The sequence below is a fragment of the Struthio camelus genome, chromosome 3 (genome assembly GCF_040807025.1).
Source record: "Struthio camelus isolate bStrCam1 chromosome 3, bStrCam1.hap1, whole genome shotgun sequence".
NCBI classification, from domain to species: domain Eukaryota; kingdom Metazoa; phylum Chordata; class Aves; order Struthioniformes; family Struthionidae; genus Struthio; species Struthio camelus.
The window spans coordinates 6975032-6999940 of record NC_090944.1 but is presented as its reverse complement, the minus strand read 5'-3'; the positions used below and the strand labels follow the sequence as shown (position 1 = coordinate 6999940).

At 52.4% G+C, this 24909-nt stretch overlaps 1 protein-coding gene across 1 annotated transcript in view; it reads right to left on the bottom strand.

Moving 5' to 3' along the window:
• The window catches only part of LOC138066521 (otoferlin-like), an 85551-nt gene that overhangs the window by 7843 nt on the left and 52799 nt on the right, over positions 1-24909 (bottom strand). The window contains 24 exon segments of the mRNA XM_068936387.1: positions 562-732; positions 1307-1434; positions 3650-3787; positions 4582-4713; positions 6548-6699; positions 9060-9126; positions 10245-10388; positions 10848-10877; positions 12282-12412; positions 12507-12669; positions 12961-13122; positions 14428-14547; positions 15346-15507; positions 16051-16185; positions 17532-17656; positions 18031-18220; positions 18611-18763; positions 20229-20345; positions 21193-21283; positions 21757-21851; positions 22247-22262; positions 22906-23068; positions 23586-23750; positions 24150-24311. Of these exon segments, the coding sequence (XP_068792488.1) occupies positions 562-732; positions 1307-1434; positions 3650-3787; positions 4582-4713; positions 6548-6699; positions 9060-9126; positions 10245-10388; positions 10848-10877; positions 12282-12412; positions 12507-12669; positions 12961-13122; positions 14428-14547; positions 15346-15507; positions 16051-16185; positions 17532-17656; positions 18031-18220; positions 18611-18763; positions 20229-20345; positions 21193-21283; positions 21757-21851; positions 22247-22262; positions 22906-23068; positions 23586-23750; positions 24150-24311 (3112 nt within the window).

Below are 24909 nucleotides of genomic sequence, written 5' to 3'. Positions count from 1 at the left end.
GCACAAGGTCAGAGAAGTAGTAGCAAGACTTGGAGGAAGAAGGAATTTTTGTTTCCATCTGCTAGAAACGCAAATGTTACTGCCCCTCAGGAGCCAGGATTCATCGGGGAAGGATCTGAGGCTCCACATGTCAAACTGCAGAGCAAGGTAGGGCCATCCGTGCCCAAACTCTACGCTTTGCCGATACCTTTCCAGCCCAGGCCCTTCACTCTGTGCTGACCCAGACCTGCAATCCCCAGCGCCCTCCACTTTGCTACTGATGCTCAGTTCTGCTGCTCCGGCCCAGCTGCTATTTCAGCAACCTCTTCATTTCTATATCCAGACCTACCAATGCCCCTCAGTCCCTTCCTCACCGCCCTGTGCTCCTGCTTACAACCTGCTCTCCTGCTACCCCACTGTGCTGGTCCCAAAGCCCATGTTAAGACTGAGGGCACAGCACAGATTCCCTCATCATCAGGCAATGAAAGAGGGAGATCCCTACAGGAGATCTAGGCCTAGTGCGGAAGATGAAACTGACACGGGTCCAGACACCAGGTTGCACAGGGAAAGCTTGGCTCATACATGGCATAAGGCTGTGACACCCCACAAGTAGCTCGGTGCTTGCTGTAGTAGTGGTTCTCCAGGTCAATCTTGGTCTCTCCAACGAGGTCGTCGGTCCCCACCAAGTCCCAGTCGTACACCGCCACCCTCACCATGGACTCCATGGGAAAGGTGGCCTCAATGTCAAAGGACCTGTGGCGGGAGAAAGGGTGGAGAGGGAGAACAGGCTGTAGCCATCCAAGGGTTTGGATGGCGCTCAAGACACATGCATGGGTGAGGTGGGTCTGCTCCAGTCTCTGGACAGTGTTTAATTGCACCTCCCACTGCAGTACATTCAGCTTACGTGTTGTCACTAATTCTCTGCGCGGACTGCTTCTGAACTAGCAGCCCTAGAAGGGAGAGCGATCATGAGGATTGCTTGACGTGGATGTCCCAATAGCCCTGAAACTAAATGTGTGTGTCACTGGAGAGCTGGCGATGCTGTTACTTGGGTCCAGGCCTAGCGCTTCCTAAAGTAGGCACCTATCTTGACCAGATACGGATAGCTCTTCAACACTCTTGACAGCGTTGACGAGACTGCTGACAAAGCAGGACAGATGACTTCAATGGGGACAGCTACACTGCACCCAAGGAAAGTTCAGGGCGATCAGTCCCATCTTTTGACCCCAAGCTGGGGCTATGGGATGGGTAGGGTGCAGGCCCAAGGGCTGGTGAGCCTAGCTCACTCTTCAGGGTGAAGACAGGTAACAGGGCTGGGGCAACTCACTCGCCAAAGACAGGATTCAACTGTTGGGAGATGTAGTCCTCCTCATCTTTGATGTCTGTCTTCCCCAGCTTGATGGCAATATAAGGATCAGCTTTCCCATTGATGTCAGCTGGGGGCAGCTCTGTGGCCTGTAGGGAAAAGATAAGATAGGTCAGCCCAGTCAATGCTAGGGAACAATTCAGGGACAGTCCCTATTCTCCATCCCTGAGACCAGCTGGCCATATCTGGCCATAGCTGTGTGCCCAAGTCCTTTGATAAGGTCACCTAAATATAGGGACTCAATTTAAACCAGGGATCAGTCCTGCCTTCTGCTAACCTATGTCCCTGCCTAGGCATGTAGTGGGGCTAGGTGTGTTGGTCTGGGCTGACTCAAGTCAAGCCCAAGTGGCTGTGTCCCCTTCGGAAAGACATAGTCACAGTCTCCTTTGGCTTCTCTCTCATCAGTGGAAAGACGCAGGTTCCTCTAGCTAGAGACCCTCAGCAGAAACCTGACTGAGATGTCCAGAAGACATCCCTCCGCCTCTCTCTTTCCCTCCATGGATTTATTAGGGCCACGGGCCTCTGTAAGTAGCCCCCGTAAGCAGGGGTAAGTATCCTCCATCTCTCCAGTTCAGAGTCTAGTTGGAGGTCTATAACGAGCAGTGTGCCCCAGGGGTCAATACTGGGTCCAGTCTTGTTCAACTTATTCCTCAGTGACCTGGATGAAAGGACAGAGTGCCTCCTCAGCAAGTTTGCCTGAGGATGCTAAACTAGGAGGAGCGGCTGACACACCAGAAGGCTGTGCTGCCATTGCGACAGCCTGGAGAGTTGGGCAGAGAGGAGCCTCATGACATTCAACAAAGGCCAGTGCAGGGTCCTGCACCTGGGGAGGAATAACCTGGTGCATGGGCACCAGGACCTCCTGGAAAGCAGCTCTGCAGAAAAGGACCTGGGAGTCCTGGTGGACAACAAGTTGACTATAAGCCAGCAATGTGCCCTTGTGGCCAACAAGGTCAATGGTACCCTGGGCAGCCTTAGGAAGAGTGTTGCTAGCAGGTGGAGGGAGGTGAGGGCCTCCCCCTCTCCTCAGCCCTGCTGAGACCACACCTCGGGTGGTGTGTCTAGTGCTGGGCTCCCCAGTACAAGACAGACATGGAGCTCCTGGAGTGAGTCCAGCAAAGGGCCACTAAGATGAGGAAGGGCCTGGAGCATCTCTCCTAGGACGAAAGGCTGAGAGCGCTGCTACTCTTCAGCCTGCAGAAGAGAAGACTGAGAGGGGAGTCTCATCAATGAGTCTAAGCATGTGAAGGGAGGGTGACAGGAAGACGGGGCCAGACTCTTCTCCATGGTGCCCAGCAACAGGACAAGAGGCAACGGGCACAACCTGAAACATAGGAAGTTCTGTCTGAACATGAGGAAATACTTCTTTCCTGGGAGGGTAACTGAGCACTGGAGCAGGTTGCCCAGAGAGGCCGTGGAGTCTCCTTCCTCGAAGATATTCAAAAGCCATCTGGACACAATTCTACGCAACATGCTGTAGGTGACCCTGGTTGAGCGGGGGGAGTTGGACTAGATGATCTCCAGAGGTCCCTTCCAACTTCAACCATTCGGTGATTTTGGGATTCTGGGATTGCAATCTCACCTGCTATCCCCTTCTCAGGGCAATGAGATGTAGCACTGGATGGGAAACCAGGTTAGTGGGAAACGTAGGTGAAAGTAGGTTGCATTTATAAAACAACAGGGACAAGGGGTTGGCAAAGAGCCACCCAGGTGCTTCCAGCAGGGCGGAGATATCTCAAGATATCTTATCTTGACATAAGAATGGAGGTCAAGAAGGACTTTTTCCAGAGTGCACTCCATATAAAGAGACAGGCATTAGCTGGACCACATTGATTATCACTCGGCATGTGTCCCAGGAGGTGACAGGCCCTTCAGCCAGATCTACTAATCCCTGCCTCCTCCTGGTTTGCTCAGCATATGCCTCATTGATTATCTAAAAGGGGGATTATGTAAAGAACCAGAATCTCGTAGTCTGGGCTGATCCAAATTCTTCTCTGAAGTTGAGCACTACAACGGACACCTCCATCCATCCTGTAGGCCAGGTGTCTGGACCTCACACAGGCTTAGTATCCCAATGGGGAGAGCACAAAGCTAGGAAGACGCCCCTTTCAAGGGCCCATCAGTGAGCTTTAGTCCTCATGCTGCATCCTTGACCTTGGTGCCATCTGCTATCAGGTGGATGCTGGCACCAACAGCACCAAGAACTAAAAGTCAACTTCTCTGCAGCTTCAGCACCAGCTCTGGGTGCGAGCACTGTAAGGGAACACAGCATCACGCCTTGGCATACAACATGGTTATACTCACCCGAACAACAGAGACTCGGACCAGCACATTGATGGGGTCATTGCTGGCGATCCCCTGGAACATGCCCAAGTCGGGGTCGTATCCTGCCTCCTTGCCCATATCATCACGGAGCGGCACTTTGTAGACACAGATGGAGCCCTAGCACAAGGGAGTGCACAGCCTCAGTAGTCCTGCTGCTCCCGAGGCTCAGAGCGAGCAGACCCATCCCAAACCACCCTTCCTGAGAGCCCACTTTCTCTCCTTGTTTCTAGCCCTGTGCTGTAGTAGACAGGCGAGGTCTGGAAGCTTCCTCTGCCTCACAAGCACCCCCTGCAGAGGATACAACCCTGAGCAGAGCAACTGGACAACGTGAAGGACACCTGCAGAGGAATCAGACTAGCAAGGTGCTCACAGGCAGGGAATTCCAGGAATACAACTGGCAGAAAACCAGGAGCAATGGAAATAAAAGGTGCTGTCAAGGCAGGGGCTGGGAAATCCAGGAACTACCACGTGAAACACAGTTCATTTCCATGCTCCCTGACCGTCTGATCACTCCCTCCAGCAAGAGTTTAACTTGCATGCATTGGTGCAACATGGCAGGCAGCTCCGTGCTACTGGTGAAAAATAGTCTGCAAAGATAACTCCAGGCATGACTTATATCCACAGTGGGTGATAAAGAGGATCTGCTTTGCCCTTGGCCTTCTGTAGGAATCACAAAAGATCTGGTTGCTGCAAAGGACTGCCCTCTGCAATGCACTCTGTGGAGCCATCTGACTCCTGGGGCTATCCTTGGAGGCTTACCCTCCCCTGCAAGGAGATGTGGTTGAGTCAATGCAAATTGGTCTCTCTTACATCCAACCTCCTTTCAGCTAATGCATCTTCAGGAGAGAACCCTATAGGCAAGGCTTTCCCAAGCTGTCCCTGCCCTGACCCAACTCAGCAGCCACACTCACTTTGAGCCTCCCCACTAGCCGCTCCTCTTCTGTTGCGTCATCATTGTCCCCGATCTTTCCACGGAGCAGGTTGAAGGTGTGCAGCCAGTCCTCAAAGTTATCAAACTCTCTTTCCAGCTCTTTGTTGAAGACCTGTGATGACACAAAATTAGAGGGGAGCAGTTTTTAAAAAAAAAAAAAAAAGGGGGAAAAGATCCAGTGGTTACCCAAGGACAATCAAAGAGATCATGGACATCACCGTTCCCAGTGACTAATTCTCTAGGATGCCCAGTGACTAATTCTCTAGGATGCAAAGGGATCTCCAGGTCATTGGGTCAGACCTTGATGACATAAGCACCTTCCCAAACTGATCATGTATAGGAGGGAACCTCAGCTGAATGGGCTGTGTAGCTATTCCCCTTACGTGTATAATCCGGGTTCAAATTCCTTCTCAGGCCCAGAGTCACAGATTATAATACAGTAAAGTCCATGGACCACTAACCTGAACCAGGGCCCTTTCCTGCACTGAGTCTTGGCCAGGCTAGCTATGGCCCACAGGAAACTCTCCCCCACCCAGGGCCCATCCAAACTGCCCATGGGATAGCCTTGCCCCAGGCTATTCCCTGCCCCTGCCCAGCAGTGGGATGGGGCTGGGCACATTGGCCTGGAGCCCTGGCACCAGGCCTGGCGCCAGGGTCCTGGTTTGGGTTGCTGATGGGCAATGCCTGGCCCTGATCCATCTCCTACTATAGCTGTAGACTCTGATTCCACCGTGGGGAGGGTGTTCTCACCAACTTAGAACTTCTTCCTCCACTCTCAAGACCAAGTTGATGCCTTTCTCATACTACTCATTAAGCTACACGATTGCCTGATCCTTCAGTGCAGTTACAGAGAGCAAATCATAGCTCCCACCACCTTTGGTTTTTTCTCCCCTGCAATTCCTGCAAGTACTTCTGGTTCCAGCTGCATTGTGTGGGACAAACCCCTCCAAGAACTACATACAGTGATGGCTGTGATTCCTGCTGCCATGAGGCATGTTGGGTTTCAGCCCCACATACAGCAGCTGTTTGGGCACTCAGGATGCCAGTCACCTCAGGAGCTTTAGACATCCACTGGCTGAACATGGGAGCTGCCTGATCAAATGGGGGCATCTCTGGATGGGCAAATCATACAGTCATATGGGAACCGAGGTGGGAAGGGACCACTGGCATTCAAAGTTAGAGAAGCTTGCCCAGGGTCAAGCTCCCATGTCTCCAAGGACGGAGAGCTCTGCAAAGTTGCAGCACACTCATGATGAATCAGTTCATTGTAGGAAACAAATGATGCTTTATGTCCAACAGGAATTTCCTTTGCTGCATCTTGCGTCCATTTCCTTCTGCACTCTCCTTTGTCCTCTGCCATATCCCCCTGCCATGTACCATCAGGTACCTGAAGATGACAATTCAATCCCCCATTCACCTTCTCCTCTCCAAGCTGAACAAACCCAGCTCTCAGCCTCTTCCTCTTCTTGTATGCCACGTCCTCCAGACCTGTGACCAGCCTGGTGGCTTCCACCACTGGACTCACTGCAGTAGGTCAGTGCCTTCCTTGTGCTGGGGAGCACCAGTCAGGACAGAGAAGCCAGAAGGGATCTGACAAGTGCCAGAAAGAGGGGAAGAATCCCTCCCCTCAACTCGCTGGCCAACTCTTGCTAACACAGCCCAGCATGCACTTGCCCTTCACTGCTAGAAGCGTTCACTGCTGACTTTTCCTGTCCCCAAGATCCCAGGTCCTTTCCTGCAAAGCTAGTTACCCTGAACTCTCCGTCTATGCAGAGAATTTGACAGTCCCAAGGCACATCTCACCCAGTGCTAGATACCCCTCACACAGGTGAGATGCATCCAGCAGGGCTGATCCATCCTACTGTGTTTTCCACATGGCTAGGATCTGACTTCCATCCTGCTGCTGAGCAGGCAGAGCCTCCTCCTCCCCCTGCCAACACACATACCTTCAGTTCATCAATCTTCAGCTTGTTCTGCTTCTCAGGAAGCTCAGCGGCTCACTGCTGCTGCTTCTTCTTATCATCTTTGGGTGCCTTGGACTTCTTGCTCTTTGCCTGACCCTTGGAGCCTTTCATGGGAGAGTCATCCGGTTTGATTTCTGAGTCCAAGGGGAAGCAATGGGGATGGAGGAGATGGAAACGAGGGTGAGGTGGAGCGGAGGAAGACAGAGAAGGGGGAACACGATCACAGGCACTCAAACAGGAGGAACATGAAAGCTGACAGCTGCTACTGCCTGCAATTCCCATCTCAGTCCCACAGAAACCCTTCAACCTCTCTCCTCTCTTTCCTCAGCTCTGGCCATTGCTACCCAGCTCACAGCATTTCCAGGAGCCCACAGATCTCCGCGTAGGGAACTCCCACAGTTGACCCGAGCAGGAGTCATTTGGAGGACTACGAAACATGGACTGAGAGCCTAGGCTCTGCCTAGTTTCAACAGCACTGAAAATATCTGATCCTGCCCATAGCACCTTCTTGTCTTCTTTCCACTTGTCCTGCTGGGCTGCTAGTACAACACCCTTCCCAGTCTTCCCTAAAGGGCTCATTTCCCCATCTCACTCTGGTCTCCGCTACGTCCTTTGAAGCTGACAGCAAGGGCGTTGGAGAAAAGAAAAGGGAGTGAAAAACATCAAGGGCACCTGGCTGGGCCCTGCTAGGTGCGCCCATGGAAGAGAATACTTCCTGTGCCCAGACCCCTGACACGTGCGCAGCTTGCAGAGCAAAACCCCTGCCTAGGTGTGGCTGAGGTGACAATGCTTGAAGCTCAGTGCCAAAGCACAGACTGCTGCTCTTCAAGGGTGACGCCAATGACTAGCTGCAACAACAGGCTCTTAAGATCGCTCTCTTCAGAGCAGTCACCAGCCAAGGACACAGTACAGTCTACCTAGAAAGGCATGCTCAAAGGAGGCTGCACAACACTGCACGCTTCTCCCACTCATGTGCAATCCCCAGCCCTCACTGCCTCTATCCCGCCAGCTTTCATGGCTGCTGCGCAAGGCAGATGAGAACAGACAGATGACAACAGATAAACCTTTAATGTGGAAGAGGAAAGCAGGAAGGAAGGGCAGTGTAAAAGGGGAAAGTGAACCCTGCTCAGAATGACTGACAGAGAACGAGGAGGCATACAAGGACACCCCCCCAACAGCTCTGCTACTACAGCAAGCCCAGGCAGAAGCTGCTCAGAGTCATCGCCAAGCTCAGCAGCACCTGGCCTCATCTTTCTCATGATACAAAGGCTAGTCTTCCAACAGAAGCCAGACTCTCTATTTTTCCCACCTAATGGAGTCTGCACGAACAGGACAACCACCCCCTCTCCTCTGAATTCACGATCTATGGAGAGCAGGGGAAGCAGGCAGCGCTGGGAACTCAGTGCTATCTGCTGCTACCCTTCTTTACTCCACTGCCCATTTAGTCCATAGGGTGGCCCTTTGCTGAGCCCCTACGCAGAGGCTCCTAACCTTCTCCCTCTGCCCATTCCCATCTCAGTCTTCATGACTGAGCTGGCCAATCATGGCTCCTCAGGGAAACACTCACCAGCCCTGCTTACCAGGGACTGCCAGAGAGCCTGCAGGGTGGACAAGGTCACCCTTGGACAGCAGGTCCCAGCTCACTCATGTTCACAGCCCATAGTACTCTTGGTATGAAATTGGCCTCACCCAGCTTGAGGCATCTGCAATGCCCCATCTGAGCTACTGTCCCCCAGACTCCTTGAGAGAAAAACGCTCTTAGGGCACACTTCATCTCAGGACAGTATCTAAAATAGGTCAGAGAACTGGCCCTGAAAGGCATAGTTTTCTCTACTGCCCATTCTAGAAAACCAGAACACAGACTACACTTTCAGATTACACTTTTTTTTTTTAAACAGATCACTCTTCAGCTTTACACTGAAGATAAAAGCAGTCAGGTTAGATGGATCCCAAACATCTTGCCTAGTTGACTCTTCCCTGGCAAAACTGGGGCAAAAGGAGGCCTCCATAAAGCCTCCCTCATGGTGACGAGGGAAAACCCTGCAAATGCGATATTAACGTATCTGTGCCTTGGTGTTCTCAATAGACTTTGAGCACACAGCCTTGCAGCTCTATAAACGCATGGGCAAGGGGATGCGACTACTAACTTCTGAAGGCACAAAAATGCCTTCAGTCAATAACACAGATCCTAGTCACTAATCTCATTACTTCCACACAGCCTTCCTTCCAGCAGGGATGAGCTGGAGGCTGCCACAATGCCACACTCGGACTGGGAGTCCCCTGGCATTTGCAGCCTGATATGTCAGCCCAACACAATCCATACCAGGTCTGCATTCACAAAAATTGATCCTGCCTGGAGATATGCAACACAGCACGAGTATCTGATTGAGCAGAAGAGCAATTGCATGCTCGGAATTGGGTGCCCAAGCACCAAAAGGAACTCTGGTCCTACCCTTCCCTGCCCCGTTTCCTCCCTTGCTTGCAAACAGCTCACCCTCAGCAGTCTCCATTCCCTCCTCCTCCTCTGCTTCTGCTGCGGCTGCTTCCTGCTGCCAAAGTTGCTGGGGGAGAAACGAAATGAACAACGAGTGGCCAGTTGCACTGAGCTCTCTGTGCTCATTGAAAGTGCCTAGCTTAGGGGTCGCAGCTCTCCCTTTCTCCTTTGAGCAGGGAGCTAGGATCTAGCCAAACTGGAGAAATCAAAGTTGTTCAACACAGTCTTCAACAGTGACGCTGCTAAATAACTGTGCTCTGAATACAAACGAGACACAAAATAAGTACACTCAAGGAAAAGAAACCCTGCTCAGCTCTGCCGGGTGAAAGCCTGGTTGACAGTCAGGCAAGGCTGGCGAGAAAAGCAGCATGGCCCCAAGCCTTTGGCCACAAGGCTGCCCCGGTCTCTGCAAGAACAGCCTATTAGACAGCTAAAGCACTTTTACCTCTCTCTTGCACTTGTTTAAATTGTGTGTCCATCCAGGAAGCTGGACAGAGCCCAGGCAAGTGGGGATGGCTCTAGGGTATCCAAGGAGCAGTTCCCAAGGCCAGGGATGTTGCCAGTGCAAAGAGCCTTTAGTTTTAGGTGGTTCTGTGTAACAGCGGAGGATCAGGCCCCACAAGAGAAAAGAAACACCCTCTCCCTCACTGTACAATTTTTCAGCACTGGTACGTGAGCAGGAATTCTCACAAAGGCAGGGCTCAGCCTTGAGCAGGACTGTGTGCGAGGGAGAGTCTCTCGCAGGGGATGGGGCAGGAGGACGTGTCTATGTTTGCATGGCATCCTTGTGCACTTGGGCAGTTCGCAGCTGAGACACTGGGAAGACGACTGGGCTGGTACCAGAAAGGGAAACAGAACGAGCACCTGGCTGGCGCAAGCCCATGTGCCCCTTACCAGCTCGGCAATGATCAGGGAGGCAACAGACAGAAACAGCAGCTGATCGCTGCTTTTCTACCACCCCGTTTTTCACACCGGGGATGGGGACTTCAATACACATACTTCCCCTCCTTCCTTAGGCCAGTGGTCCCAGCCTTAGTGCTGGGAATGGGCACTGTTTGCATTTCAAAAGCAGTCCACTGCTGTGCTGTCCCAACAGATGTTGGGACTGTGATGCTGGGCTGTTCTGCTGGAAATAGCCCAGACCTTGCAGGCAGGGAACATCTTCCTGCACCCCCCTACATGCACCCCTCCACTGCTCTCAATTGAAGCAAAATACTTGGACCACCAGTCCAGCATGCTCTCATCCAGCTCCTCCTCTTCTCCTTCCTCTCCTCCTCCTGCTCCTCCTCCTCCTCCTTTCTTCTTCTTTTTCTCCTTCTCTTCCTCAGACTGCAGGAACAAAGGAAGCAAAGACAGAGAAGAAGAGGGATCAGATGGAAGCGAGATGTCTCTCAAAGGGCCAAGGTGATAGGTAAATCCCTTGAGAAGGCAGAACCCTGTATCATTAGCACCTGCCACCTTTCACAACAGGCTCTGAGTAGCAAAGGGAGCTGCCCAAGGCTCCAGAGAGACAGTGTCAGAGTCGTAAACCAGAGATGTCCTGACTTCTCCACCATCCCTTTCACTCATGCATTTTCCAGGCTGAAGCACCTGAAGCTTACATGGTACCAGGCCCCCCTGTCCCAGCAAGGTATCCTGAGCCCGCTCAGTGTGTCACCATTAAGCCTTTGGGAGGTGGTACCACAACCACATAGTTGTGGTGGGAATAATCATCATGCACACTCGCAGGGTGTTGTCTCTCCTGCTCCTCCCAGCCCAACTATGCTCGGAAGCAGATCCGTCACTTACCACCTCCACCTTCACCACTGCATCCGAGTTCTGCCGCCAGGGCTAAAAGGGAACAGGGAGAGGGAACAGCAGGCTAGTGGGCAACTGCACCGCCAAAAGGCAGCAGAGTACAAAGGCACACAGACACACACGTGCACAGTGAGCTGCGAGAAGTCACAAACAGCTCCCCACGGTTGCAGGAAGCAAAGGCCTTGAAGGAACAGCCCTGGCTGGGAAGCTCTGCATACAAGGGAGACGTCTGCTGGGACACATCAAACCCATCTCCTCTTGGGAGAGCTCTGCTAATGAAGAACCCCAATCCCAAACAATGAGAGCACGGGCCTGGAAAGATACCTGGGCCTTCAGTATGGATAAAGACTGCTTTGCTCCCTTGGAGCTTCTTTTTGTCTAGCTAAGGAGGTTTGCAAGTGTTTGTGGTACATTTCCCGAAGCCAACAAGCATGTGCATGCCAGGGCTTTTCACACATGCACACGTGCTCTGGGGGTCCTCCTGAACACAGCTGGGCCAACAGACTCCTTGTGAATGCAAATGCAAGTGACAAGAGTTTTTTGTGCACCTGCTAGGAACTCTAGGTAGAGGTGCATTTGTAAATCCACCAAGGACTTGTGGGTTGTACAGGTGTGTGTGTGTTTATGCACATGTGCACTTGTGCAGAAGTGGCTTTGTATGTGCTGTGGTCTTTCTGTAAATGTGCCCATGAGGGGCCATGGATATGCATGCACATTTGGAGCCCGCAATGTGCCCATAGGCACATGCATGCACACATGCTGCTTGCCTGCAGAGGAGGACATGTCCCTACAAAGGGCTTCCTGTAGAGAGACAGGCATTTCTTTTGGTAGAGAGCGCTCTGGAGTAGACAGCTACAGGAGGGTGCTCCAATTTCCATTCTGGGCAAGAAAACGGTGACAACACGTGAGCAAAGTCTGACTCCTTGGGGACACGTTGCTTGTCCCATGTGCAGACTGCTGATTTTTCAGGGCAGACCCAGTAGGTCTAAAGGGCTCTGCCTGCATCAGGATGACTCTGTGTGCCTGGATCAGCCCCGTGCCACATGCATCTGAGGTGCATGCATCTCGAGTCTGCACCATTCACAGAACGATGGTTCAGACAGAGCAACACAGGGGCAGGGTTATGCTCATGGGGGCTCATTCCTATTTAACTGTCTTCACAGGAAAACATTACAAATACCTCATTTTCTTAGCCCAGGACAGGCTGTCTTGGGGCAGCAAGCACCAGCTGAGTTCAGCCAGGACAGGACAGGACGTGACTGATTAGTACAACTAACTATGACCCCAAGGCCTTTAATTCCAGGCATCAGTCCAACTACATGCCCAACAGCACAAGGTGGCCTCTGCTTGCGGGGGGATCACCCAGTTATTGACAATGCAGTGAAGACAGACATGCTAAAGTAGTGCTGACACACGGATACTCACAGCTTCCAGCTTCACCATGGTCTCCATCTTCTTGATGGGAACCTCAGGTTCCACCTTGACAACAAGCTCCCCCGTGGGGCAAGAGGGAGGACCTCTGATGGCCATTGCCAGAGAGCCATTGAGCAGTTCAACTGGACAGAGGACAGAGAAAGACAGACAACAAGAGAGGTTGGTGCCCCACCAATGACCCACACCAGCCTGTTCCTCTTGGCCCAAGCCTGGTACCTGTCATATTCCAATGGTGGGCTGCCTTCTCTGGTGGGCGACAGATGAACTTTCAGACGGAGCTGACAGCACGGGACCCCACTAGGGTATAACGCCCAAAAGCCCGGCACTCCACCACTCGGATGTGGAGGGGCGGGTGAAGCAGTTCATTCTCTGGGAGGTCCTGGAAGCAAAGGGGTCCTGGTTATCAAGGGCTGCATGTAGGCTACAGCATGTCTATTGTGGTGGTTGCCAGTAGGGACTCAAAGAGAGATCATGTTGGAGGAAGAGGTCTCATGTAACTCTGGCAGAGCTGGGCCTGGGAGCCATCACAGAAAGGGGATCCCCAACTAGGCTGGAGATCACTTCCTTTACTATCGTGGGCAAACGGAAGCAAGGGGCCAGCAGCCACAATTTGAGCTCCAGCCAAGCCTGGATTTTGGCCAAGGGCTCAGAGGAAAGAGGCAACACTCACCACTCCCAACCGCTTGACTAAAGTGCTGAAGTTGGCGCTTTTCTTGTACTTCTGGATGAGAGCTGACTGGACCCCCTTTCCAGCACACTCAATGTCCACGCGGGGCCGCTCCTCCTCAGTCACGTTCACTCTCTTCAGGTCTCTGAGTCCCCAGAACAACATCTAGGGCAGCAGGAGGAGGAAAGGCATACAGGTGAGAAGAACTGCCCCCAACTGCTGCCAGACCTCTTTGCTGGAGCCAAAGGAGTTGGCTTTCCTCATCCCCTGGGAGCAAGGATCCCTCACGGCACACAAAATCACCTGGGCAGCAATGGAGCCCTCAAGCTTCTTTTCCTTCTCCATGCGGCTCTGGCATGCAGCATGCTCTCTCACTGACCCCACACAAACCACCCCATGACTCACCTGCAACAGCCTAACATCTCCTTTCCGATGCCCTCAGCACTCCTCTCCTAGCCCTCTTCTGCCCTCAGACTCCATAGAGCAGGACCACATCAGTTTAGTTTAGCCCATCTGCAGTGGCTCTTCATTCAGCACTGGCAGCATTTTGTCAGAAACAGGGAAATGACTGCCTCCTCCCCTTTCCTTTCTTGGGATAAGAGACCAACACCATGATTAAAAGTCCCCCTGAAACAAGCTTTTTCCACCTCCTGTCCCCCCATGGCCATATTCACACTGCGCACCAGAGGAATAGTATTTCTTTGACCAGATGAAAAAGTCTACAAAACGTGGACGTAGGATCTCTTTAGAGCCCCTGGGGATCCGATCAGCAGCATCTCCTCCTAGCAGAAACACCTACAACAGCCGGGTGAGTCATGCACCAAACCTCACTGTCTCTATTGCCCACATCACCATTGTCTACCAAGTCAGCCTAGGGTGAGGAGCCCTGATGGATGTGTCACCATATCTCACTAGAGAGAAGCAGCAGGCATCCTGTCCTTGAGGTCCAAGATAGGTCAAATGAGCTTCAGGCTACCAATCTTGGGTTTTTCCCCTCCCACCGATACTAAGGGAGAGTCAGCGTGACTACTTCAGGTGTAGGTGTACACCCCTAATGTGCATTCCTCTGAATTTCAGACCAAGTGCCCTCTACTGCAGCTCCTAGGCTTGCTATGGTGCCCACAGTTAAGAAAGAAAGCAAGTACTAATCCAGTCATCCTGGTTTTTTTTTTTTTAGGGCTGCTGCAGCTTAACTCCCTGTGCAGCTAGTACAGGCAGGTCCTTGCAATCCAAACATCTGGCTGTAGGTGCTTAACTTGTCATCAGAACCTCTAAGATCCCTCCTGGCCTTCAAACACCCACTGACAGAGTCTTCTGCCTTACATCACCCTCGCCTAACAGATGGAGCCCTCATAATGGGATCTGGTCGAGGCCATGACAACACAGTACCTTCTGCTGTGTAGCCATCTGGCTGCGCAGCATTCAAGTCTGGCGCCCCAAGACGAACCCCTCTGCTGTCAACGCATTTGCCTCCACTCTGTATTTACTCAGCACCAGACGAATCCCCAATGGCACTGGCAGGATGGGACCCCTGTCAATGCCTGTGGGTCCATCGACACGAGGCAGGTCTGACTTGCCCCCAGCTCCAATCTGGAAGAGATGCATCACGGATTAAGGTCTGCTTTTTTGAACTGGGGGAACCGGCACACCCTGCTCTCCCACACTGGGTCTGTAGAGTCTTAGACGATTCAGTAATCCACTGACTGTACAGTACAGGCACTTTGGGAAAAGGTGTTCATAGGAGCACAAGAGGTGGTGCTATGCTTCCACACAGGGCACATTCAGCAGCAAAGCAAACTTCCAAGCCCACCCACTAGTGCAGCTGACAGGCTGATACGGACAGGCTTTGGCCAGCTCAAAGCCTGAGCAAAGCCAGCAGGTCTCTACTCCACCACCTTCAACCACTCCAGGCATCTCCTGCTCTGTCTAGTCAATGGAAAGAGAGGGATACCTACAGAGAGAGATTAGCCCCCACCCTGAGCTCCTTGTCAAAGATGCTTAGCATACACCATCTTCCTCTATGAGAACTCACACCCCTTTTACCTGGGACCTTCCCATTGACATCTCTTGAGAGAACCAAGACTCCCAATGACAGCTTCCATAGCCCAGTAATGTTGTAGAGAGTTTGTGCTGGGGCAACACTTTAGTAGGGTTCCCTGCCAGAAAGAAGCTGGCATTCATTGCACACCAGCATAACTCTGCAGGAGCTGCCCTCACACTGAGCTGCGAGTAGCTATACTACACCCTGCTAGCTTTTCTAGGATGCATGAACTAACCACTCTTTGCAGCACCTCAGAAACAGAAGCGTGGATTAAACGCGGTTCTCCCCCACACCCCCTCCCGCTCTCTTCCCTCCCTCGGTCTGGGATGGCTCTGTCCAGCTGCTACCTGCAGTAGCTCAAAGGCAGCCAGCAGGTCGCCTGCTGTGGAGTTGCCCCGGTATATCTGGTAGCACTCCAGCTGCGGAGGGAACCGTGGAGGGCAGTACTGTTCATCTGACATCTTCACCCCAGGTTGGGCAAAGGTGCGGCCCATCAAGTCAGCTTTGCCCTGGCCAGGCAAAGACAGCACTCGGGTTTTTAGCATCGGGCTTCTTGTCTGCCTTGAGAGACCAACCAAAGGTCTCCACAGTTAGCCCCACAGCACTCCCCAGTATGGGCAGAACAGGATCAGTCTGCTGCACGTACGTGACCAAAGCTCAGTGCCACCTTTCACTGGTGCCTTTCCATCCACAAGGCCTTTCCTAATGCACCAACTTCTTTAAGGAAGGTGAAGGAGGTGGCCCAGGGTTGGGGCAGCAATGAGGCCAGGACTGAGCACTGCTCTACTGGGAGAGACTACAGTAATATATCCTTGCCTCCAGCCTCACCTGAACTCTTGCTTCTGGCTCCAAACATAAGACACCAACGAGTGCAAGAGATCAATTAGCAGCAGAGGCTCCTAGTTTCTTCTGTGCCCTGGGAAACAGGGAGGAAACATCTTCCACAGGTCAGGAAAAACACTTCTTCTCACATCTGCTGCACCAGCTGCCTTGCCAGGAGTGATCTCAGTACCTGAATCAGAAATGCTTTCCTCTGCTGAGATTCATCTTACCACTGGGTCCTGCTCATAGATCTCAATGACAACTATGGGAGGGTCGTCCCGCATTTCGTGAGCTTCTCCATATAGCTCCACATTGTCAAAGACCAGCAGCTGGTCCCAGCTTGGGCAAAGGCTTTCATTGAGAACCTGGAGGAACAGAAACAGCATTTACCACTACAGCTAGGAGTAGCAGCCAGGGCCTAAGGCTCTGAACAACGGGAGCAGAGAGGATATTGATCTCAGTTTTCCTGCACCAGGACTTTTGCAGCGCTGCGAGCAGCGGGGAGGTTACTTTGAAAATATGAGGGGATTTATCTTGGGCCACATTACATGTCCACAACATAAAGGCTCCCTTACTTCATGGTAGGCACCCCAGAATCCCTGACTAGGGAGGGGAGAGAAAAGAAATCTCTTTATGGCACCGCTTGTCTCTTCCTAAGGTGTATGGCTAAAATAGATGAGATGTATTTTGTCTTTTAAAGGTCCTTTTCTCCCCACTGCTTATTCAGAGAATTGAGGCAGCCCTGATGCAGATGTGGACACTGTGGCAGTCTGCAGTCTATTGGGTATTAATGCTATTGCCAAGCAGTGCTTTGGATCACAGATATTTACTGGATCATACTGTGAAGGCACCTGGGGCTAAACCCATTAGAGGGTTGATGGCTTATGGGGCAAGAGACAGGAAAGAGCCACATTAGGATCTGAAGCCTGATCCAAAGGAAGGGGAATTACAGGTCTAACTCGCTTGGCAGATCTTGACCCAAGATACTTGCAGCTCCCAGAGTTCACCCCTTGCTCTGATGGTCTAATTTTCTCTGCCTGAGCATCTGCTTCCTTCTGTCAAATCAGGACAAAACAGTACCCTGCAAAGGGGTAGCCACAGGGATGACCCCATTTCCGTGAATGACCCCAGGCCTGGCCTGTCTGAGCCAGGCCACAGGCTGCAACTTCAGTGCTGGCAGCACCCGTAGGCTGGCGCTTGCTCTGCAGGCAAGTGAGCCATAGCGCATCTCCCATGGACTCTCCCAGGAAAAAACAGCAGGCAGGCACAAATTATTCCCAGCTTCCACAAGGTTTGCTAAAGCTCGGCAGCCTTCAGCACAGGAAGAGATGGCACAGAAACACCTCCTGCTTCCTGTAGGGTCCAGTTTCTCTTCACCAGGCAGCTGAAAGCTCAGTCACACAGAAACGGGGTGGCTGTGTGCTTGTGCCCAGGGACATGCAGTGAAAGGGCTGTTGGACTTGCCTGCAGCTGGGGAAGAGACTTCCAACAGGCTTCCTTTGGGTGCAAGGTTGCTCGAGATAGCTAGTCAGGCCCCAGTGCTATGGCTGCTTTCGCACCCCAGGACCCCACGGTCAACCTGATCCATGATTCTGCAGGAGTCAGGAGACCCAGCCCCATGGCAGGGCAGCAGGATGGACAGATGATAGGACAAGTACCACATTCAACCCCAGGGATTGCCCACTCCTCCAGGTCAGGAAATAGTGTTCACCTCGGTGCATTGGCTCTGGGGGAGGAAGACGACTCGGGCAAAGGGAGCCAAAAGGCCACTACTGTCAGCAGCAAACAAACTCCTGGCCTGGTACATGTGGGCTCGCAGCTCAAACACCTGCTTCTCTGTGACAGAGAGAGGGGGAAGTGAGACAGCTTGGGATGCATCCCTGGAGCTTAGCCATGGAGAGCAAGGTCTCAGAGGCGCACTTTTGCTCAGGGCCAACACGGGTGAAGGAAGTCGGCTTAAAGCATGGATCCTGAATGGATATGGACTTCTTCAGGGTCCTGCTCACGATGTGCAGAATGACAGCTGGGAATGGGGTAAGGAGAAGGGCGCAGAAGTCCCCCACCCCAGCTCCCCACGCGAACAGTGGGAGACCTCAGACTGGCACATGTGGAAGTATTTCCCATATTTCCCCCTCAGTTCCTGCAGGTCCTTGGCCCAAGTGGTGTTGAACCAGGCTCCCGCCTGCCTTTTCCATAGCCTGCCCTCTTACTCGTGTAAAGGAGGCTGATGCGTGGAAAGGATGGCAGGTTTGGGCCTCTGGCTGTCATCTTCTCCTCAAAGCCACAGGGCACGCCGCTCAGGAAGTCGTTGCGCTGCTTGTTGAGGCCCAGCCACAAGTAAATCTCCATCTTGGCCTGAACTGTCCAGCCTGCAGGTCCAAAGCCCCTCTTCCCAGGTAGCTGGGCACAAGGGACAAGAGACTTTACAGGGACATAGGAGGGGCCTTAGAGATTGGACAGACCACCTCTTGCAGTGCCTACCGCCTTCTGCGGCCTCACCTTGTACCGCTGCTCCTTAAACCCAGGGACCCACCCCTTATCATTCTGGATCATGTCCGCTACTCTTTCTCATGCATCATATTCTTCCCAGCACACTGGCTTCCTCTTCTCAAGCCACTAGCTCCCCTCCCAGCAAACTCAATAGGACATCTCTCTCCTTCCAGACCTCCATCACCTACCAGACCCATCTGGTACCCAGCTCTCTCATCTCCACCCCCATCCCCCCCATTCTGTCTCTGCTTCACCTCCCTCCTTGTGGTTTCAGCTCCCCCAAGGAAGACGGGCAGGCACCTTGAGGAAGACGGTCTTCACTTCGGCCCAGTCCTTTCCCATCTCCTCATCCACAATGCAGCAGAGAATATCCTTGCAAGGGAGACGCCTGTAAGCAATGCGTTTGTTATTGCTCATCATCCAGATGAAGATGTCAGCAATGGTGTGCTGGGGCTGTGAACACCAACAAAGAGCCCTGTCAGCATCTTAGCCCTTTCTGACCCCTGAGACACCTGCAAGGTGAAGCCTAGCAGGAAAGAAACTGGGATTTACATTTGTTCTGATAAAATTAAAAAAAGATATTAACTCCAGATTGGAAGGCTGAAGATTTTCCCTTTCTCTTAGTTCAGTGCCCACAAGGACTGTAGGGCAGGTGCCCTGCACTTCCATTCCCTACAATGGAAGCAGCTCCCTCTCTGGACATCTCCTATCATGCCTTAGAGCCTGCTTTATTTTCTGCTGTGGCAAGCCAAAGCAGAGAAAAGAGTTACTTTATAATGGGCTATTTCACCAAGCCTAGGAGCCTCGCCCATATTGGGAAATGAGAACAGCAAGTGCCAAAACTACAACTTCCACGTGGACCAATAACCCCAAATGGCTGCAGCCACACAGACCCAGGTAGACATTGCACGAATTTCAGAGGAACTGCAATTTTCTGCAGGAAGGAACAAAAGATTTTGCAGAAATAGCATCTTTTTGGAAATTTTGTGAGCAGCTCTAACATATTCGGCTATTAACTGTCACCCATGAGGTGGAGTGAAGCAAGAGTACACCGCAGTGATAACAATTAGATGGCTTCATCTGAAAGCTCTCCAAAGAGCTACCTACTTAACAATTTCCTCTACTTAGCAAAAATCAGAGATGGCTGCAGGCTGCTCACTTGAATATTGGGTGGACATTTGCCACCTTCTGGGGGCTGCTCCCCTGGGGAATTGCACGGCCTTGTCACGGCTCAAGGCAGGCAAAACCATCCTCTAGCTCAACTGCAAGAGGACCCAGTTCTGTTACTGTCTGGGAAGGGCTCTTCAACTTATATTAATGCTCATCCTTTCCAATCCAGGAGCGTATAGGCAAACCTGGGAGGCACGGGGCAGTTTATAGACAGACTACGCAAAGTTGCCAGATGGTGAAAAGTATACTGGTGACCTGTTTCAGGCCAGGGCCCTGCCTCAGGCCCTGGGCCAGGCTGGGAAACGCCCCCACCTCAAGGGGTCCCATCCAACCGGCTCCAGGGATGCCCTGTCCAGGGCTAAGCCTGGCCTCACCTGTGGACGGGTTAGGGCTGGGCATTTTGGCTTGGGCTCATGGTACACCAGGATGGACAGCCAGGGCTCAGTTCCCACCACAGACTGGTTAATTAGCACACGAGATATAACTGGTGTAGTCAGTGGAGGGAAGTGGTCATGCTGCCTTGGCTGAGCACTTCTATTGGGTCGTCTGAAGAGAGGTCTAAGCACCTGTCTTGACACAGGAGGAACATACAGGTCCTTTAGAAAAGGAGCAGAGCCCAACAAAGGTCTTTTCTTCTTGGACTGGCTCCTTGCAGAAGACCTGTCTCACCAGGGAACTCTCCTGCACGCAGGATTTGCCCATAAGCTGACCCAGCTAACAGGCACTCTCCCTGTGGAGGGCAACTCACCTCATCAGCTAACAACCAGAGTTTCTGGAGGAAGTTTTGCACCAGCTTCACCTTGTCTTTCATGGTGGTGTTCTTCACCTGCGAGCGCAGAGTCGTGGCTTGCTGACCCATGTTTTCCTGTGATTAAAAGGGAGCCCAGGACACATTGTGAATGAGAGCACAATGGAGCACAGAGAAGGCAAAAGCAGCAGACAGGTCTCCCTGCGTTCAGGAAGGCGTGGTGAGGACACAAATGCCTTAGTCCTGCCATGTGCATCCAGATAATGGTACTTCTGGCGCCCCTTTGTTAACCTCAGCAGGATATAGGAAGGGTCCACAGCACAGAGGTTTCTGCCCCAGCAGGGCCTGCCATGGGACAGAGAGGTGTCAGTTGTGCTTATGGCATTTTGCAGTGGCTTCAAGCCTTGTCTTAAGCATGGTCTCTCCCCTTTCCCTGACTCCACTACAAATCAGCATCTGGCAGTTCAGAAGAGGGGACATAGAGGCTTCCACAGGTCACATTCATCACTCTGTTGTATGCAGCTGGCTAAGGAAGCTTCATTGCGTCAGCTGGATAAACCACTTGGTCTTTGTACAGCTCCTTTCCAATACGTTGGCCTACCAGCTCCAAATACCCAGGCTAGAGCTAGCCCTGCAGCATCTATACTCGGCAGAGTCCCCCACATTCCTGCTTTCCCCTCTCCTGAACTCTTTGACAATAAAGCGACTCCTTTTCTGCACTCCGGGATTTCTTCCCAATGAAAAGCAGAGCGTGATGGAGGGGACGTAGTGGTGTGGACCCAAGGGTCATGTGGGACCTGTGCAAGACAGGAAGTGCTCTTGGGTCCCCCTCTTTAGCAATAAACCTCAAACCACCAATCCGCAGAGACTGGAAGTCAAGAACCCTAAGGACCAAGGTTCCCCACCGCATTGATGGGGTCCAGCCCCATTCCCAAATCTTCCTCCCCAGCTGAATCACACTTACCAGCTCCCTCATGCAGGACTCGAGTCTTTCTCGATCCAGCCTCGTGCGGGAAGAGTGGTGCCGGTCCTTGTCAGCTAAGGTCACAAAGCACCTGATGGAAAAGCTCGTCAGCATGAATCCTGCGAGAGCCTGCTGGCTCTCTGCAAGCAGCCTTGCCAGGCTGGATCTCTGCTAGCAGTAGGGCACTTGCCTACACAGAAGCGCCCTTGTTCTTTCAGTGTGCGCTGCAATCGCAGCCAAGTGGCCTATTTACACCCAGCACTCAATGACGTGCATGAGGAGAAGGTACCGCTCAGGCACTAGTCTGTGGAGGCCACAAGACTGAGTCTGTGTGGCTTTCATCACTGGCTGGGGGTCTTTGGAGTTCAGAGGCGAGTACCACCTTGCCCATGCTCCAAGGCAGAAGGCAATCAATATGGTGGTGTGCTAAGCCAAGAAAATGATTGCCTGTCATCTCGGAGCATAACGCAAGGGGAGCTCATGCTCTCAGTCCCATGATCTTGCCCATATCCCGGCTGAGAGCACAGGTCTGTGGTGGGCAGCTTTTGCTAGTCTTTTACTCACAAGCACCCACTGCTCAGCTCCTCCAGGACCCCTCGGAGCCAGCGCTCCAGCTGTGGCTTCTCACTCTTGATCGTTTCCTGCACATCACTGAGGCCTTCCTCCTGGAATGGCAATGGGGGGGAAGCAGTGAAGGGGGCAGTGGAGCAGAGCCCCACAGCAGGCTGAGGTTTAGCACCACAGCCACTCCATGAAGAGCAGCCCTGGCACTGCCAATAGCACACACCTGCTTCTTCTCCAGGCTTTCCTGCCTCAGAGCTCAGCTCTGGCACATGTTTGGCTGGGGGAGGCTGGCTTCAGTTGATGTGAATTTCACCTCTCTCCACCTGCAGGCATCACAAAGGCTCCTCAGCAATCAGTTCAGGCTACAAAGGAGGCTCTGCCACAAGAGTGGCTCACTCCAGGAGTCCAGGCAGGTAAAGTCTCCCACCTTCCTTCAGCCTTCTGGGGGACACTCTGGGTCTGACCCACACCAAAATTCATTCAACTTAACTTTGGTTAACTTTCCCCTAATTTGCCACAGAGGTAGAGCGTTAAAGGTGTGGATAGCTAGGAGCGCTGCACACACAACTGGCTGCGTAGATGAGAAAGGCCCTCTGTAGGGTAGGCTGAGAGGTCAACTCAACCTTTATGAGACAACAGGCAATCGACAAGAGTGCTCAGCACTGTAGGCAATGGCGGTGGGTGTTCAGCTCTTCTTAGCTGTAATACCCAAGATGGGGTCTCTACAAGCAGTTAGCTAAGCTCCCTTCACAGGGCACGGAGAGCTAGTGGCGGCTGCTGCTGCTCCGAGGGCTGGTTGGCTGAATGACTCTCCAGGTTCCTGGGACTGCACTGACTCCATCTCTGCTGACTCTCGGGGGAGCTCAGATACCTGGCACACATGCCAACACCTTCGGACAAGGAACTAAGTCACATCTCTCCCCACGAGCTTTTAGGTCTGCTGCTCCCATCAGCCTATAGACCATTCAGAAACCAGATGCTAATTCCCTCTCCTGCAAGGCAAGGGAGCACACTGCCTCTCTGTTTCCCAGATGCTGGCAGGAGACAGACCCCTCCTACCTCACTACAACACTGCAATGTCCCTTCCCTCACTTTCCCCTTGCCACGCCCAGCAAGGCCGCCCTCTGGTGGCCAGGAGGGCACACTTACCTGTCTGTGACCAGGGGTTTCATGGGTTGAGATGAGCAAAGGGAGACCAGCTCTCCATCCTCATCACCGTCTTCCTCACTTGAGTTCTGCAGCAGCTCAGACTCTGCTTCGTCCCCATCCCCTCCATCTTTCTTCCTCCGCAAGGTAGGCTTGGCCATGCCATCTACAGGAACCAGATTGTTACCTCAGGAAAGAAGTCACAGGGCTATAACTCACACTGGGGTTAAACAGCCTCAGTCACCTGCCTTTAATTCAGGCTGGGGAGCAACTTCCTCTGCAGGAACCATGGGGGACAGTGGAGTTCAGCTTTCTGAAACCCTGACCAGGGATTACAAACTAACAACAGAAATCTGTCCTCTACTCATGCCCCCTTCCAAGCCATTAGAAACATACATCCTTCCTTTGGTGGTTAACCTCTGGAAACGCAAAGCCAGGTGCTCTCAACTGAGAGATGGAGCAGATCCACTGCTGACAGGAGATCACGCAGCAAAGAGCTCATCTGGGGACACGCATGGCTTGTGCCAATGAAGTAGCCATCACCTTCTTCCTAAACTGAGAGCCTCGGATGCTCTGTCAAATGTTAGCATGGAAAGAGGGGGTAAACAGCCTGCTTTTGGCCTTGGCTCCTGCAGTCTCTGCCGGGCATGTTTCAAAACCAACCTCCTCAGAAAACCACCAACCTATTGTGACCTCAGAGTTGATGGGTTTGTCACCAATCTTCCTGTCCATCACGGTAGCTTCCAGGAAGGCTCCAAAGAGGAAGAACTCCTCCATTTTCCCAGGACAGTTCTGCAGGAAAAAAAACAGGCAAGTAGGATACAAGGTTAAGGTCAGCTGGATGGACCCTTAGGAGAACAAGCCACAGGGCAGGGGGTCCCAGAAGGCCACATTCAGCACCTTGAACACCTACACGGGCTCTATGAAGGGGACGTGCCACTGTCTAGGTTTTCATGGAGACTATGAGGGTTTTCTCTCCCTCTGCTCAAGCCTTCTAAGAGATAGGTGTCTGGCTGAACTCGGTGTCTAGGCTCACTGCATGTTCTTTTTGAATGACCATAAAACCTGAAAAATCTTTGCAAGATTTGTTGTCGTGCTGGGGGATCCAGTGCTTTTAGTGCAACACCAAATAAAATCCTCAGTCTATGAGACCAGACACAACTACCAAGGGGACTGAGCAAACTATCACTAACACCCAGCACTTTTCCCTGACCCTTCGGTTGCCAGTGACGACTCACATCAGCAACTCATCTCCAAGATCTCCACAGCAAGGCTTATCAAAAGCCTGGCCCGGAAAGAGATGCCTTCACCCAGACCCTCATTCAGATCTTGGTGCTCATCCATCAGGGTGTAGTTCCGAGTGGAGCCGTACATGTTCACCCAGGCACGGCCAAAGGTGGGCAGGAAGCCTGCAGGAGACCAGACACACACGTAGTGAAGGGGATGTGCAAGAAGGAGGGCATGGCTTTGTCTCAGGGCTCAAGCTGGCTCATGGAATGGCATCACTTCCCTGCTCTGGGTATTGTACTACAGGATTGAGCATGCGTATGTGTGTGTGTGTGCGCGTGCACATGGAAAATACACACTTGCAACAATACATGGAGATGATTTTGTGGTGACAGCAGTGAGGGGGATTGTGCAGCTCACCACGCCAAAGACTCACACAACTACTCCGTTGGGCAAGCCACCCAGCATGAGGCAACAGAGAGGAGAAACCCTCATTAGCCACCTTCGTAGAGCCCTCTCTGCTTTTACATTGGTCCTGTCCACATGTGCGCTAGTGCATTTGTGCATGTGTGTGCATTCGTGTGTGCATGTGTGTCTGTGTGAACATGAGAGCCTGTCACATATTCATCCATTCACGGCCATGAATTTTCTGGAAGGGCCAGTTGTTCTTGGGTGTCTTTTCTTTCAAGTTTCTGACTGGAGGCATGTTATGGGACTTGGTTTTCAGGGAATGGGTGCCCAGTGATCTCAGAAAACCACTGCAGGGAATAAAGGTCTCTC